General features: G+C 43.3%; 1 protein-coding gene across 1 annotated transcript; it reads right to left on the bottom strand.

Moving 5' to 3' along the window:
* Positions 1-12,365: 12,365 nt before the first annotated feature.
* LOC4326473 (serine/threonine-protein phosphatase PP1) lies at positions 12,366-17,319 on the bottom strand. Its single transcript, XM_015766733.2, has 4 exons — positions 16,994-17,319; positions 13,947-14,506; positions 13,681-13,872; positions 12,366-12,818 (listed from the first exon to the last, which is right to left on the bottom strand). The coding sequence occupies exons 1-4, from the start codon at positions 17,193-17,195 to the stop codon at positions 12,795-12,797; spliced, it is 978 nt and encodes a 325-aa protein (XP_015622219.1). The 5' UTR covers positions 17,196-17,319; the 3' UTR covers positions 12,366-12,794.
* Positions 17,320-17,599: the final 280 nt, after the last annotated feature.

Here is a 17,599-nt window from a genome sequence, read left to right on the forward strand (position 1 = left end):
CTTGTCTCCCTAGTTCTACTTGGTGTTTACACGTAAATTTTCACAAAAAGTTGCCAACACTTGGATAAGGGGACATCTATGGGTATAAATACAAGACCCCCTAGGGGATGCCAGTACAACCCAGGAGAGAAAACAATCAGAATAGACACCAATGCACACCGCCAAATGCCAACATTAGAGATAAGCCTAGACATACCCAATCTAGTGCCGCGGAGGCCAACAAGAGGGATCTAGCGCAATCTCTGATCTCGTTGGGTTCGTATTCGAGTAGGAAGACAACCCTGTCGTTGACTACGTGTTGGAGATCCATGCCGTCAGGTCGATGACAGCTAGATAGGTTATCCCAAATATTGTACTCGTGTGATTCTGATGAATAAGAGCAACACTGGCTTCGGCCAATAGGAGTAGGGCTATTACCTTGCGGATAAGGGGCCCGAACCTGTATAAAAATACTTGTCTCTGTCTCTTTTATCTCAATCTTGCATATATCCTAGTATCAACGATCCCCATACCATGCAAATACCATAGTCGTGATATACAACATCGATAGGTTGGATTCGACCTATGCGATTGCTTTCGTAAGTTAGATTTATTTAAGTCAGTAGGCATCAATCATTGTTTTATCGGGGTTTTAGTCGATGAGTCATCTGGATATTGTTTAAGTGTTGCATCGGCTTATAAGGATTATATACAAGTTGGTTTTAGCTGATAGTAGTAAAAGTTTTATTGATTATTTAATCATTTGGATTTAACATTGGATCTTCAGCCGATTCTACATCAAGCTATCGGCTATCAGCTGACACGTATCTTTTGGATCGGTCAGTAGGACCAAGGCATTGTTTGATAGACATCGGCTTTTTTGCCGATCAGCTTTACTTCTTGTCAGTTATAGAATCAAAGTAACTGACACGTTTGTATCTCATCAAAGTTTAGGACCTGCATTAGAGCTAAGAAGATCTCCGAGGTCTTCATGTGTCACGATGAAATTTCACATCAACACCTCTTTAGGCTTTGTCTAGTGTTTAGGGCTAATATCTGATCCAAGTGGGATAAATGGCTCCATGTTCTTTTTTACTAGTTTGCATATAGGAAAAAGTATACCGAAGGTCCCTCAACTTGTCATCGAGTTACAAAATCGTCCCCCAACCACAAAACCTGGTATCCAACGTCCCTTAACTAACCAAAACCGGTCACAAATAGTCCTTTGGTGGTAATGACCCGGTTTTGTTCTACGTGGTGGCTGAGTCAGCGTGGCACCCACGTGGGCCCCACATGTCAGGCTACCACATCAGCCTCATCCCTCTCCCTTTTCCCCTCTTCTCTCCCTTCCTCAACCGGCGGGAGAAGAAGGGCGTCGGCGGCCGGCGACGGACGACGCGACGGCGGTGATGGCGGCCATGGGCGACGCGACAGCGGTGGGGGGAGGAGCTACGGGCGAGCGGGCGGCGGGGAGAGGCGGCGCGTGGGCGCTGAGGAGCAGCGCGCGGATGGTCGGCGGGGAGGGGTGGCGCGCAGGCGGCGAGGAGCAGCGCGCAGACGGTGGGGGGAGAAGCGGCGCGCGGGCTCCCCCACCGGCCACCGCCCACGAGGCAGAGGAACGGCAGCGACAATACGGCGGCGGGCGACACGGCATCGGCCTCGTCGCCTCGTCGAAAACGAGCGTGGCGGCCCCACCCTCCTCAACCGCGTGACGCATGCGGCAGCCGTGGCGCGCGAAGAGGGCTCCCGCCGCGGTGTCGAAGTCGGGCGTGGAGACGGTGAGGTGGGCGGCGGCGGCGGCGGTGGTGTGGATGGGAACGGCGGTCGGCGGGGGAAGGGGAGGGGAGCGAATTGAGGACGGCGAGGGAGACCGGAACGGGAAGGGGAGCGCCGTGTTGGAGAAGGCCGGCGAGGCTGTGGCGCGCGAAGCCGGCGGCGCAGAGCGGGGTGGGGCGGTGGCGGACGACGACGACGACGATGGCGACATGTTCGAGGAGGAGGAGGACGCACGCAGCTCCTCCCTTGCTGCAGCCTCCTCCGACCTCCTCCTCGAGTCCGGGCGCAACCACCACCACTAGCTCGCCGCCCACCCATCCTTGGCGAACCCGAGGATAGCCGTCTTCCCCGCCGTCGTGTCGTCTCCATCGCTCTCCCTCTTCGTGTTCCTCACTTGGATCTGTCGGTGACGCCCGTCCGCGCCCGCGCACACCGACCTGCCGGGCCTTCTCCCCGGGCGCCATCGTCGAGAAGATGACGACGGCCGGTCGAGGTGGTAGCGCCACCGCCGCCGCCTCCTCCCATCCTCTTGCTGGTCATTGTGGGCTCATGGCGCCGCCAGGATGCCCGTGGCGGTGGACGTCTCGCGGTGGCTAGGCGACCGCCCCGGCCTCCGCCGCTCAGCGTCGTCCGTCCCCGACGCCGCGCACCTCATCGCAGCCGCCGATAGGGAGGGATGACGTTCTTGGCGGAGCTCGTCGTCGTCGGAGGCGAGAGGGAGCTCGTTCGGTTTTCCCCGCCCGTCGTCGGCCTCCTTCTCCCGCCTCCTGGGCTGCTCCGTTCCCGAGCTCGCACACGCAGCGACGCCACCACCTTCTCTCGCGTCGTCGTCGCCGCTGCCCCGGCCGCCGCCGCTGCGTCACCGGCTGCCGACGCCTCCTCTCCATCCGCCTGCCAGCCGGCCCAGTCCAGAGAGAAGGCTGATAGAGAGAGGGAGAGAGAGAGAGGAGGAAAGGAGAGAAAGAGAGTGGCCGGCCTGCTGACGTGGCACACTGACACGTGGGGCCCACGTGGGTCCCACGCTGACTCAGCTGCCATGTCGAACAAAACCAGGGTCAAAACCGCCGAGGGACCTAATTTGCACTGGTTTTGTAAGTTGGGGGATACGTTGTATTCGGTTTTACGGTTGGGGGACGATTTTGTAACTCGATGTCAAGTTGAGGGAACTTCGGTGTACTTTTTCCTTTGCATATATGTGTTTCGGGCTCTTGTTAATATTTTGGGCTTATTTATATGGACCTTGTGCAATAAAATGGGCCACTGTGTGGATCTTTTGACTGTGAAAAAAAAAAAAGCCCCCGTGTGATCCTTTTGACTGGTTTGCTTATGCTTTATCCTATCTTACTATAAAATTATCCCCCACTAACTCTTTAAGCTTAACATGTAAATATTCCATATCATTATCCACTAACAAGATGCCACATCATCATCCACTAATTAACAAGATGCCACATCATCATCCACTAACAATCATCACATTTAAACATCATGCAAATATGCTATATCTTTATAGTTTTTATAATTTAAGCGCTTTTCAAATACAAACATGTTAAATTATCATCCAACATAATTCACATAATGTTTCAATGTATATCTTTATAATGTTTTATGATATCCTACATACTTATATAGTTCATCCTCACTTAGTTAGTGCTTAAATGATTAATCTATGGTCCAAATTATCTTTCTTCTTTTTTCCTCTAATTAAGTCATATCACATCAATTGTTTTTAGCCTTTAGATGATTAATCTATGGTCCAAACTATCTCCCTACTTTTCTTCTTCCATAAAGACATACCACCTTACTTTTTACATTTGAATCACCATTCTACATACTATTTAAATTTAAATTATCATAAACCACATTAATTTACTTAATCTGATATTATCTAGCTATCTTACACGTTATTTTTTTTATTGTTATCATACTAAAGTCCCGCAGCAATGCACGGGGTTTCACCTAGTTTTAAGAAAAAGTATACCCAAGATTCCTTATCTTGTCACCGAGTTACAAAATCGTCCCTGAAAAAAAAACAGGTATAACGCATCCTTCAATTTTTAAAACCGGTACAAATGAGGTCCCTGTGTGGTTTTGTTCCTGGTTTTGGCTGGCGTGGCGTCTACGTGGCTCCTTTGACTAGGTCTTTGTCCTATGTGTCATTGATGTGGCACGTACGTGGCATTTGCTAAAAAAAAAACATGAGGCCCACTTGTCAGTCACACTAGAAAATAATTAAAAAAATTGATGGCCCATGTGGGCCCACATGCCATCCTCGTCTACTTCCTCCTTTCTCCTTCTCCTTTTTCCTCCCCACACTGCGTCAGGCAGAGTGGGCGAGCTCGCTGGCCCTGCCTCCTCCCTCTCCGTCTTCATTCCCCCTCTCTTATCTTCCCGCCGATGAACTCCGACGAGCTGCACCAAGATGCCGTCGTCAGGGGAGCTGGAGGGGAGCAGCGGTTGCGGACTCCACCACGAGCAGCAGCCGCGCGGCATTGGAGCCGAGCGCCGATGATGAACGCCATGCCGTGGTTGCTCATTTCCTCGAACATGATGACGAAGGCCTTGGAGAAGGACTGCATTCCCCGTGCTATTGGGCATCTTGTGGAACTGAAGTGGCAGGCACTAGTACAAGGCATGGCCTTTGCTTGTTTGTGTTGTTGGTCAACATGAGCAGCCCATTCAGAGTCACCATCACCATGCCATCGAAGATGAGATTTGTGCTGGTGAACTCGTTGAAGATGAACTACTCTTTGGCCGCTGCCGCGGGGTAAAGTACACCGAGGACAAGGAAGAAAATCAGGACAAGGAGCGGCATTTTCTGATTCTCTAGCTTGGGAAGGACCATGCCCTTGGCTTGCTCGCTCCGGTGTGCTGTACTTCATCGCGTATGCCATGAGAAGCAACGCCGCTCGCGTGCGCCATTGTCGCCCACCGCTTCTTGTCTCGCTGGTCCAGCGACGCTGAATCACGAGCTCCATGTGTGAAGTGTCGTCAGATCTGGCTCCAAGTGTGAAGTCTGTTTACACCCAAATTTGACACCTATGGACGAAATAGGAAAAAATTGTCAAAGTTTGGAAAGTGACGGGTTTCCTTCACAGGGCCGGTCAGACCACAAGTGTGTGGGCGGTCTGACCGGCTAGTAGGGCCGGTCTGACCGCAGGTATGTGGGCGGACAGACCGTCAGGGTCTGAGTCCGAGTCTGTTTTCGTCGGGTCTCGGGTTTCCTTGCTCGGGAAGGCAGGTTTCGTGTTTTCTTTGGTTTCTATCCTGAGTTGGACATGGAGAAGGGCCTGTAGAGGGCAAGACCAACCTCTATTTAAGGGACAAGGCCGGTTCATTATATTGTAAACCCCCTGCATACAATCTACTTGAATCGTTCTTTTACCATGTTTTTCTATTTTACCCTAGTTTAGTCCATCTTTGTCGGTTTGCACCGTAAACCGTCCACCGCCGCTGCGAGAGTGCGACACCTCTTTGTAGGTTTGTCCTGAAAACCTTCCGTTTTGCCCACGAGACGGGTAGTTATCCTCATATCGATCTAAATCGGCCTAGAGGCTGATTTTGATCTCTAAATCGGCTTCGCTAGCCGGTTTAGCTGTTTTCACAAAACCCATCTTGATTTGGCCCTTTGGCTAGATCAAGGTGGTTGGCGACTCCATATCACCGCAAGGCGTTTAGGTGTTGCGATCGTGCTTGTCGACTTGTCACAAAAAGTTGCCAACAAAGTCCTCCCTCTTGTTAGCAAACGATAGGCAAACAAATGATAAATAACAATAGATCAATCACATAAGACACGAGATTTAATGTGGAAAACCCTTTCAAAGTAAGAGAGAAAAAACCACGGGTGCCAGCCAGCAAAATATCTTCACTATATTGAGTTGAGGTTACAACGCCGCACGGCGGCTTATAAGAGATATATATATGTCCGGCAGGGTCTCCACTTCGCTCCGGCAGAAGCTGGACTTTATTAAGTGCAAATGAACTTGGATCGCAACTCAACGCCTCTTCGTCTCTTGCCTCCGACCTCACCGCCCCAAGTCGGATTCGGCACCACCTTCCTCAAGTGGCTCGCCTTCTTCGCCGCCGTGATGAGGGTGCTCCTCCTCTCTCACAGCAACGGGGAGCTCGCCCACGCCTTGGGCGTCGAGCTCGACCTCCCCGACAAGCCTGCTGGGCACGACGTCCGGTCTCGCTGCTACGCGTTCCTGGTAGAGGACGGCGTGGTCAAGGTGCTCAACCTCAAGGAAGGCGTCGCCTTCACCACCAGCAGCATCGAGGAGATGCTCAAGGCGCTCTGAAGTCTGAACAAACAACTTAAGCTATCCGGCACCTCACCGTCAAATCGCCATGGCTTGGTTTGTCAACCCTCCTCCCCCACTAGCCACCGGTGCACCCACCGCGTCAACACTCCTCCCCTGCCGGCTGTGCTCCTCAAGAGGACTAGAGGAGAGGGCTCTCCTCCGGCCGCCTCCGCCGCCGTCTTCACCCCGGACGTCCGACACGGGCGCGGTGGCCAGCTTCTGCGTCGCAGCCACCGCCGCTACCTCCACCTCGTCGCTGGCCGCCGAACCTCCTCCTCTCCTGACTCACCTCCGGCGATCTCCTCCCATCCGCCGGTCGGCTTGCCCAGAGGAGAAATGTGAGAGAGAGAGAGAAAGGAGGAAGGATGAGGGTGATGACGTGGCATCATGACATGTGGGTCCCACGCTAACCACGTCAGGTAAAACCGGGGTCAAAACTACCGAAGGATCTAAAGTGAACGGTTTTGTAAGTTGAGGGATGTTTTATATCTGGTTTTATGGTTGGGAGACGATTTTGTAACTCGATGACAAGTTGAGAGACCTTGGGTGGGCATTTTCCTTTATTTTACAAGTCCTTTGGGCCTCCATCCCCTGTGTAAGAAAAAAAAAATACTGCATTGCTCCTCAAGATAAAAATAGAAGCAAAAACACAATTGAAACGACGAATCAATTTTGTGTTTTGGGCTTTCTATGGGCCGTTCGTTTGAATCTATTTTGGGCTTTTGTGTGGGCCAGCATTTAGAGTGCCTATGACGTCAAACCAGAATAAAAAAAATGGAGGGGTTGGGTGGGGAAAACCGAAAATGGAGCTAAATCATATTGATCAAAGAAATAAAGGGAGTATAAACCAAATCGATCGCACATCACGAACAAAGCCAGAAGGGCAGAACCATAGAAGAACGAGTAAAAGAGGAAATACAGATTAAAAAAACAAAAGGCATTAGAGGTGGAACCTGAATTTTCCCCCCTCTTGAATTTTTTTGTCCACTTGACTTATCTCTCACATTCCTTCAGTTCCCCTCCCACCACCCATCCCAATTTGTTTTATAGTTGATACTGTACTCTCCAATATGTAGCACAAAAAATATCATTTGAGTATATATAAATTATTTTACTCTGTTAAGTTTGATCGCACAGAGTTCTTTCTGCTGCCTGATGATAGCTTGGGCATTTTCTCCCTTTTGATGCTATGCCACAATAAACACTGCAAAAATAATATAAAAGCAGATTCATTAACCATATACTAACAACAAAATATAAGCTTTCAAAAATTTGTTACACAAACAGATTATTGGGGTTGCACATAATTATAACATAAGTTGCACACATTTATAAAAGGAGTTACACGTCAAAAAAAAAGGAGTTTCACGTCACTGTGGATTGGTACATCTGCGTATATGCAGCCTCTGAATTATGAGAAGAGCTTGTATGTATTTATAACATAAGTTGTGCATGTTTAAAATAGGAGTTGTACATTACTTGTAAAACTGGCGAAATCTATAGCAACAACACGTGTTGAGTTCTAGTAGCAATTGATTTTTGTGCTTCACACAGCAAAACAAAAGATGGTGAAGGTGTCACTAAATGTTTTCAAATAAGAGCTTAAATAATAACTTGAAAAAACCATCTAAAGTCCGATCTTGACATTATTCGGTTTTTGAATAATCTCGAAAGAATTATCAAAGAAAAACGAGACAACAAACTAGATGTAAAATATGAAGCAAGGAAAAATTATCTAGAATTAAAATAAGAGTTCCTATATTGGTGCTTTTTTTTAATAACAGAATAACATTCCGGCCTTTGCTCAACGAGCTACATCTATTATTACAAAATTCACAAAAGAATAATCTTAGCAAACACTGATATAATATAAAACAAACACAAACTAATAAACACCAATACGAGATAAACAACCTACAATTACTGAATTCTATTTGTAAATCTCCAGCCGAAGTTGACGAAAAGGTGTATAATTGTCAACTAAAGTTTACGACATGATTCATTTATTAGTTTGATATCTTCATCATGCCTCTGTAATCGAGCCCAACCATCAAGCCAATAAGTTGCCCAGAAAAGTACCTGCAAATAAGATTTTGATAGTGATTTATAAAAATCATATCATTTCTACTAAGGCAGAGAGCCCAACATATAGCTGAAGCTTCTACAAGAATAAGTTCCTTATTTTTTTTATTAACACCCATAACCCAATTCCCAAACATGTGAGATATACTATGTGGAGGATATAATCCAAATAAGAACTGTATGGATCTCCAAAGAAATCTAGAAAAATAACAATCCAGAAATAGATGATAGATGGTAGATGGTAAATTGATTCATTCTTCATAAAAAATAACATTTACACACCTTGTATATTTGAAAATTTTCAAAATGAATATGAAAGATCTACGGCTTCAAACATCAAGGCATCAGAACATAATGAATTCATTGTCGCAATTGGGGCTCCCGATGAAGGGTCAACATTTGAAGGAGTGCAAAGTTTTAGGCAATTATGCAGAGCAACTAGGGGTGAAAACGGTTCGGAATTTTTCCGGATTCCGGACCTGTTTTCGAAAACGGAATCAGCCGGTCGGAATTTTTTCGGAATTTCGCGGAAACGGAATCGAAAACGGAAATATTTTTTCGGAAACGGAATCGAATATGATAATATCAGTTTCCGTCGGAACTTGGAATCGGTCGGAAAAATTCCGGAAAGTTTGTCGGAATTTCCGAAGTTAAAAAGGCCCATCCAAATAGTCCATAATTCCTCCCCAAGTTCAAACAACATTTTTAAATACTAAATGATTTCAAATGAAAAAGTCATCAACAACAAAGTTGTATAACTCATCAATATCTACAACTTTTGTTTTGATCATTTTGCTATATGACTTTGTTTCTATAATTTGAATTTGAATTTCAAATTATAACAACTTCAGACAATATTTTCAAGTACTAAATGATTTCAACTGAAAAAGTCATCAATAACAAAGTGGTATAACTCATCAAGATCTATAACTTTTATTTGGGTCATTTCTTCATCCGATAAAGTGATTTATAAGATCGTTCACAAAATGTACATATCTCTTATATAGTTTATAGACTATAGGAGATATATGTAAATTTTGTGAATAATATTACTATCACTTTATCGGATGAAGAAATGACCAAAATAAAAGTTATAGATATTGATGAGTTATACAACTTTATTGTTGATGACTTTTTTAGTTGAAATCATTTAGTACTTGAAAATATTGTCTGAAGTTGTTATAATTTGAAATTCAAATTCAAATTATAGAAACAAAGTCATATAGCAAAATGATCAAAACAAAAGTTGTAGATATTGATGAGTTATACAACTTTGTTGTTGATGACTTTTTCATTTGAAATCATTTAGTATTTAAAAATGTTGTTTGAAGTTGTCATAATTTGAAATTCAAATTCAAATTATTGAAACAAAGTCATATAGCAAAATGACCAAAACAAAAGTTGTTGATCTTGATAAGTTATACAACTTTGTTATTGACATTTTTTTCATTTGAAATCATTTACTACCCTAAAAAATATTTGAATTGAGAGGAAGGAGGCATTATAGACTTCTCGGCGAGGGAGGAGCAAAAGGGCTGGGCCGGCGGCCCGAAGAGGGAGGAGGGGAAGGGGAAGCCGGCCCGTGGAGGGAGAGAGAGGCTGCGGGCTACGGGCTAATAGTGTATACTTTATACCTTATACCATGGTATTTTGCTGTAATTTTTTTAGAATATTTGTTATACAAATTATATGAAGTTATAGAAGAATATATTTTGCTGTTGAGACTTACCAATTAGACTTCATATAATTGTGTTTTATAATGAATTGTTGACTGTTAAAACTTGAGAATTGAACTTCACAAAAGTTTGAAGCTCAGTTTGAGGGGTTTCTGTATTCCGATAAATTTTCGTTACCGTATCCACACCGGTTCGTTTTCGCTCTGTTTTCGGTTTCGATAATATTCGTTTCCGTTTTCGTTTCCGGGGTTTCCGATTCCGATTCCGATTCCGAAAAAAATATGGAAACGAAAACGATAAAGGTTGTTTCCGTCCGTTTCCGTACCGTTTTCACCCCTAAGAGCAACAGGCCTTGTGCACCTGTGGACAATTTGAAAGAATGAGAATAATGTGTAGTCAAGCTTTGAAAATCCTTAATGTGATGAATATTAAGTCTTCGCCAGAGTGCTATATTTTGAAGTAATGGACTTGAGAAGCACAAGTCGGCACATCAAGGCACAAGCCAGGTGCCACTTGAAGTTTCTTGTTCACAAGTTTCTTAGGCTGTGTTGTGGATCTAAACTTCAGTCATTTTCCATCACATCAACCTGTCATACACATACAACTTTTCAGTCACATCATCTTCAATTTCAACCAAAATCCAAACTTTGTGCTAAACTAAACACAGCCTTAGTATAGCTACTCGCTACTGAATTTGAAGAGTACAGCACACTAGTGGACAGTGTTCTAGAGAGCCTGAGGAAAGAAGTTGAAGAAAAAACACCTAATAGACAATTAGGTGAACTTGCATCTGAAGAAGCAAATGGCTCTTTTGCATACTGCATGTCTGAAGAAAAAAAGAAACTCAAAAGAGTAGCACAAGGAGTGAAAAATTGTCTTGATAAGCAGCATCCCACCAAAAAGAAGGTGCAAGTTGTACCTGACTGACAAAATATCTCGGTATGTTACTTTTGAGCTACTCAATTAGACTATGTATGTACTCATTATTTGAGCTATAGGGTGATGGCATGGAGCAGAACATATTTGATACCACGGTCCAATGCAAATTTTGATGGGAGATAGCTGGATGCCTGTGAATCAAATTCAGAATAGCAAATCAGGCCATTGGACATTTACTTTTGAATCCGTTCATTCTTTTTAGCAATGTCACAGAAAATTGATATTATGCATTCTTCTGTCAGTGTTTAGTACTGAAGCTACTTGCACACAAGCAGTTACCTTTGTACAGGTTTCCATGCATACATTATGGTTTGCAGGTTTGGTTTAGTTTGATTCGGTTTGGTTAAAATTACAGCACAATTGCACTTTAGTTACACCAAAGTTATATTATAATTCATGTAAAAAAAGTTATATTATAACTACAAGTGTAATTTTGATGTAAATTTCTATAGATACATAAAAATTTAAAATTTGATTGAAACTTGTTCATATGAATTCGTAAAACCATCTAGATTATATTTTTTTGCTAAATATTATGTAGCAGAAAATTTAATCGAACCGTTTTGCCATCCAAAATGTCTCTTTACTGTGTTGCCGGCTTGTTAACAACTGACTTTTTTTTCCCTAAAAATATGTCGTCATATTTATAGTTAGTCCCTTCCGGAAGGGAATACGAATTCCATCATACCATGTGCGGCAGAATCTCCAGAGACCAAATCCTGGAGGGATACTATAACAACTGAACCGATAAGCTAAGAACAACTACATCCATAAGCAGCCAAAGCATGGGCTACTTTGTTACATGACTTACATTGAACAGTGATTAACACTAAAAGAACTAAAATAGTTCTCAGTAACTATCTTTAATTTCGTGTAGAAGACCTCCTGTAGTAGCCAAATTCGTCCATCTCATAGCTTGCATCAACATCAGAGTCAGTTTTCAGCTCCACTTGCATTATGCCTTCTTCGCCGCCGCATCAATTACGACCATGAGCGCTACAGCCTGCAGTTTCGGAATGAAAAGCGTCCATCAGATATATGGGATTTTACCGGCTCCTGCTACAATCAGACCCTGAATCATCCCTTCATGAATGATGACATGCTCCATCCACATTAATCTTGAGTGTCTCACCAGGTTTAAATTTCAATCAAATGGTAAAAGGATTTTTTTTTTTAGAGAGAGAGCGCTGCGCAGATGGCATGGTGCAGCCGACCCGCGTTAGACTCCGTGTGCTCTCCGCGACCCACGCTCACCCTCTTTCTTAATAAATTCGACATTGGGTCCTTCCCCAGTGTCTAGTGCTTTTTTTTTTTTTCCGGTTCACTTTGATACCATTTTCAATCATACCAATTTTTTTTTAGCAAAGTGCAAAGTTGCCAAAAAAAAATCTACGTTTAGTTTGTTACCAAATTTGGTCAATACATAAAAAATCCTGCCAAAATTTTAACGAGCATTGCTAAAACTTGGTAAGGTTTATTTTAGCTATAATCTAAACATGCCCTTTCTCTTTTTGGGGTAATACGTGTCACATTTTTTGCCCATTTTTTCCCACTCCACAGTGGACTGAGCATGGAGGGCATATCTAATTCGAAGCTCAATTGCTCGTCGGAGTGAAACAGAAAACGGGTTACACAATTCCACCAAGCATATATCTCATGATCTAATTAAGATGATACATAAGCAAACACAGCTCACAGCAACCAGGCAAAGAAACCACACTAAGAAACTAACAAAAAGAGGAACTACTGCATCCACGACAAAACACATTGTGCCGCCAAACATTGCAGCGGCAAGATAAACAAAAAAAAGAGGATCAGAATGAATGAGCTGCTGAGTCAGATAGACTGCTGCTGTACAACAATGCAGTACCGCCTGTGGAGTCAACACATATCCAGCGAGCAGCGGAGAGCATGCCACTCAAGGAGGAAATGATATTGGCTGGAGAAGACTAATGCCATGCCCTGGTGGATCCGAGACATAAAAGAGATCACCCCCTTCGGGCTGACAACAATTATGCTTTGTAGCTTGATATAATATAAGTTAAGCGTTTCCAGTTTTTGGGGTCTGTCAAAAAAGTGGGCAAACAAGCATCAGAACCAGTGAAAATCGCATATAACTGCAGGGTGATTTACCTTGCAAAAAAAAAAAAAAAACGACTGTGCCATGAAAAACTAAGGACCAAAGCATGAACAAAAACAGGTAAGAGCTCATTAAGAAAAGGTCAATTAACAGGTTCAATTCTATTGATGGAACATGGCGAGCCAATTAAAATATATGACTACGTTAGTGCCCAGGTCAAATAAATTCCAAAAGACAAGCATGCCTACTCATTTCAGTTACATTTCAAGATAACCAATCATCGTGTTGCGTATACTGCCAGAATATTTTGTTACTGGGTTAAAAATACTAGCGGATTGAGACTTCAAGCATCTATAAATTATATTTTAGTATTTCCATCAAACTACAAAAAATGGGGTTAGTGGTAAGTCCATGCAATTTGTATACTAACTTCAATTTAACAGTTAACACAATTTGATTTTAAAATAAATTTGACACAAATGTAGCCATACGCACAGCATTAATGCCAAGTCACAATCCAGTGGCAACCATAAATTCATGCAAATTGAGAGCTAATTTCAAGTTCGTTACTCTAGCTATCCAATGAAACCTAGGGATTTAGCCTAACTACTTGTCAGAATGACAAAAGATAATATGGGTCCGGGCTATGGACCCACGCTCATAAAGCAACTAGTGACAAACAGACATGTCAATACGATCTAAAACACGTAAGAAATGGTACTGAAGTTTTTTTTTATCAAGTGATATGTACTTTCCAATAAACATTTCAAGAGGATAAATAAAAAACTTCAGTTGTCCACTATGCTAGCTTATGAAAAGATGAAGTAATTTAAACTTGATATTTTACCTTGTTTGAAGTTGGTTTCCTTGAATGTGGAGCCCCTGTATCATTTGGCTTCAAGATTTGAAAAGAACACATTAAACTTTCATCTATGCTCAACAGAGCACCCGCATTATCAAATTCCCCACAATAGTTTGGAGCTGAAAAGATTGTCACTAATCTCCTTTGCGCAAAGAACTCGTAGCCATCCTCAACAACCTAAAGACATTCATGCTGAAATTGTTATATAGATCTCAACAGACAAAATAAAGATCAAAATAATTAGTGCTTACCTGATGAGCGCGGCATATAAGATCAAGATCATTCTTCTCCAAAAATTCTACAAGCTTATCTGCACCAAAAGTGCAGGAAACACCTCTGTCACTCTCTCCCCACCCTTCTGAGTCAGGACTAGGATCAGACCAAACTAAATCACACAAAAGACCATAGTCAGGAATCTCAGTGGGCCTCTCGATATCCTTTATTTGATCCAAGCTATTCAGTTCAGGTGAGAGGCCACCATGCATGCAGAGTATCTTATCGTCAATGAGTGCTGCCATAGGCAAGCAGTTGAAGCAATCACAGAAAATCTTCCACAGTCGAACATTGAATCGCCTCTTACATTCATCATAGAAACCATACACTCTGTTAATTTTCGCATCTTCATGGTTTCCCCTTAACAGGAAAATCTTATCAGGATACTTCACTTTGTATGCCAGAAGCAAGCATATGGTTTCCAAGCTTTGTTTGCCTCTGTCCACATAATCTCCAAGGAAAAGATAAGTGGAAGTTGGAGGATAACCGCCCAAATCAAACAGCCTCAGAAGATCAACAAATTGCCCATGGATATCACCTGCATGCAAATGAATGTTCTTTAATAGCAAATTCTGAACCACAACACGAGTTAAAAATATGGTAAATTATGTACTGTGGTAAGTTCAAATATGCAGATACGACCAATGATAATAAAATGTCAATAGATCTTATTTTACTCATTAGAAGAGGGAATTGGAGGATGATGTAGGTTCTACTCATTAGAATATTAGATCTTTTCTGACTGTAACTATGTAGGTATGTATGTGTTGTTTGTATCATAGTATGTTTATATAAAAAAATTGTATATAGATGAGTACCATATAGTAATGTAAGTATCGATTTGAGTATATTGAATTATTTATGGCATTTTACATCTTAGACTTATTTGTATCTTTAGGTGGTATCCTTTGCAACACATCGACATGGTGCTAGTGTGCAAAAGATACAAAGAATTCAACCGTACGTATGCATGTAGAATTCCAGATCACTTTAGTGAGGACTTCAAAGCAAACGATATAGAATATCAATAAAAACACCTCAGAACATAATAAACTTAGAATGAAATGGAGCTAATTACATGCTGTAGGTTGTCAAAGGGTCAGTTTTTCCAATTTGACATTTGTATTCACCATCCCTATGGTACAACATTACTAATTCAGCTACACAAGCTATTGCCAAATCTCAAAGATGTAAACTATAACAGTCCATGAATCGATGAGTGTTTTTGCAATTTCATTTGTCTGAATGAAACATAGCATTTATAGCTTTTGCCTGTGAATAAGACTACATTACTGTTACTGTTGTAGCATCACCAAAAAAGCTTGACCATTTTGAAACCAAATTAACATTATGAATCTTAAATAAGCTGTTAAACTGGGTTGCATGAAAATTGAAAAGAAAGGATGCAGCATGGAACTATATTAGAAGTTGCACTTTAGTAGAGGAAAAAATTAATCTGAGCCCCCCCCAGGTATAGAACATCTAAATAACGATGTCGAACTTAACAAAGCCACACACAGTAGGGCCCTTTGAGTAGGAATGAAAAAATGGAGGAACAGGAAAAACACAATATGCTGATAGGCATGCAAATGCAAAACAAAGGACTGCAAAACGCATGAAAAACACAGGAAATATCGTTTGATTGGACCGCAAGAAAAACACAGAAATTGGATGAGAGAGATAGACTCAAAGGAAATTTTCCAAGAGGTTGGACCTCTTGCTAAGTTTCCTCCAAAATATTTATAAGATCGTCCATTCCATAGGAATTTCAAAGGATAGGATAGGATTCAATCTTTTGTTTCAAAGGCCTTCATAGGAAATTTTTCTATAGGACTGAAATCCTCTAAAATTCCTAGGTTTTTCCTACAAATCAAAGGGGCCCTAAACCATTAGGCTTCTTCATGTAAGGAGGGCTTTAACCCAATCCCTTCGGATTGGGAACTAATTCATGTTCCAGACCAGCAACCCAAAGAGCTTGGGTCATATCCACACTATGCAAGCAAGCACAAATTGTTTTTATTGGGTAATTTTGCACTTTTTTTCCTCACCTTGGATATAGCAGTGAGCAAATTTAATTTATGCAAGGAACCTCATGTCAGACTACTTCTTCCTTAATCTGAAGAACAATGATATAACACTCTGAAGATTGACGTGACACAGAACATAACTCAAAAGATTGGACTCAAACAACATATTGTGCATAAAATGCAATTCCCAGATCTTCTTTGCATCTCACAATTTACACTCATATACTGCGTACATGCCAAGTCTCCAACCTTTACTTTGGTCACCATTACCTTATTCTATGGTTCAAACAAATCTCTACCCATCAATTCAGCCACGTCTCTGGACTTTCTGAAGTTAATAATAATCTATAAAAAGCCAAAGGGGAAAAAAAAGGAATGTGGTGTTCCTTACAATGAAGGAACACTACCACCTCCAACACCAATCAACAGACTTCGCCAACAGGATTCTCTCTCAATGCCCAAAGTAACAGATGGTCCGACAGTTTGCTGAAATGCTAACATTTCAAACCTTCAGTAACCAGTCAGCACAAATCCAGTGAAAGGGCCGGCAGGCTAACAAAAAAAATACGTGGTTTCCTCTCTTCCAGAAATGTAAAAGAAGAGAACAACAAGTGCACCAAAAGTGTATAAAGACCGTACCAATTCCGACCATTGACCACCACGAACAAGCACCAACCAGGAACAATTCAACCATTTGAATTGGGCAAAATTACAGTACCGGTTCTTTCTTTCAATTTTTCTTCTGAATAATTACTTTTACCAGGTCTTCCTAGGAAACAGCTAATTTGCTAACGAACCGGAGAGGCATGTACGCAGCATTTGCCCCTAATCGCCCACCCCACGAACGCGGCGGCGGCGCAGACGCAACAACCCCAAAAACAAACCCAACCTCAGCAATCGGAATCGCGGAATTCCGCCCCGGAAATGCGCAAACCCTCACGCGCCAAATCGAACACGAATCAGGGCTAGAGTTGGGAAGGGGAGGGGGCGTCGCTCACCGCAGATCTTGACGGGGGCGTGGATGCGCAGGAGGTTCGGCTGCGACAGGAGCACCCGCTTCGCCTCGACGCAGAGCTGCCGGATCTCCGCCTCCGACAGCTGCACCTGCCTCCCCCCGCGCCCGCCCTCCACGAGGCGCCGCACCACCTCGTCCACCGCCGCGCCTTCCATCGCCCCCATCGACGCCCGCGTCATCATCATCGCGTCGCCGCCGCCGCTTGCTGCCGCTGGCCCTCCTCCTCCCCACCACCGCCGCCGCGCTCGAGAAGAGAGGAGAGGAGAGAGAGGATACGGGAGAAATGGGGATAATGGCGACGACGAAGACGACGACGACGATGGCGGCCTGCGTAATTATGGCGATCGAAAGCGCGTGAAGCTGGATCGGCCGTTGGATCGGGGATGGACGGATGGATGTTGCGGGGGATCGGGGGGCTTTCTTTTATGGTAGGCGGTTGGGTTTGGCCGTTTTGTCGGGTAAGGGAGGAAAAAAAATATCGTTTCGTTGAATTTTTACTACCCTATACTACTTTCACAAACGGTATAGCTGACCCAACGCAGCAGCTGCCCGATGGAAGGCTCCCATCGGTTGCCATTTTACCCAAAAT

This window comes from Oryza sativa, chromosome 1 (assembly GCF_034140825.1).
Source record: "Oryza sativa Japonica Group chromosome 1, ASM3414082v1".
Classification (NCBI taxonomy): domain Eukaryota; kingdom Viridiplantae; phylum Streptophyta; class Magnoliopsida; order Poales; family Poaceae; genus Oryza; species Oryza sativa.

Bases quoted from the DNA above. Each gene is read 5' to 3' on its own strand.
- LOC4326473 (XM_015766733.2), bottom strand. From the start codon at position 17,195: ATGATGATGACGCGGGCGTCGATGGGGGCGATGGAAGGCGCGGCGGTG. The intron at 13,873-13,946 runs GTAAGCACTAAT...GAATGTCTTTAG, and splicing joins TTATATGCCGCGCTCATCAG to GTTGTTGAGGATGGCTACGA. The intron at 12,819-13,680 runs GTAAAATATCAA...CTTTTTTGACAG, and splicing joins GGAAACCAACTTCAAACAAG to ACCCCAAAAACTGGAAACGC.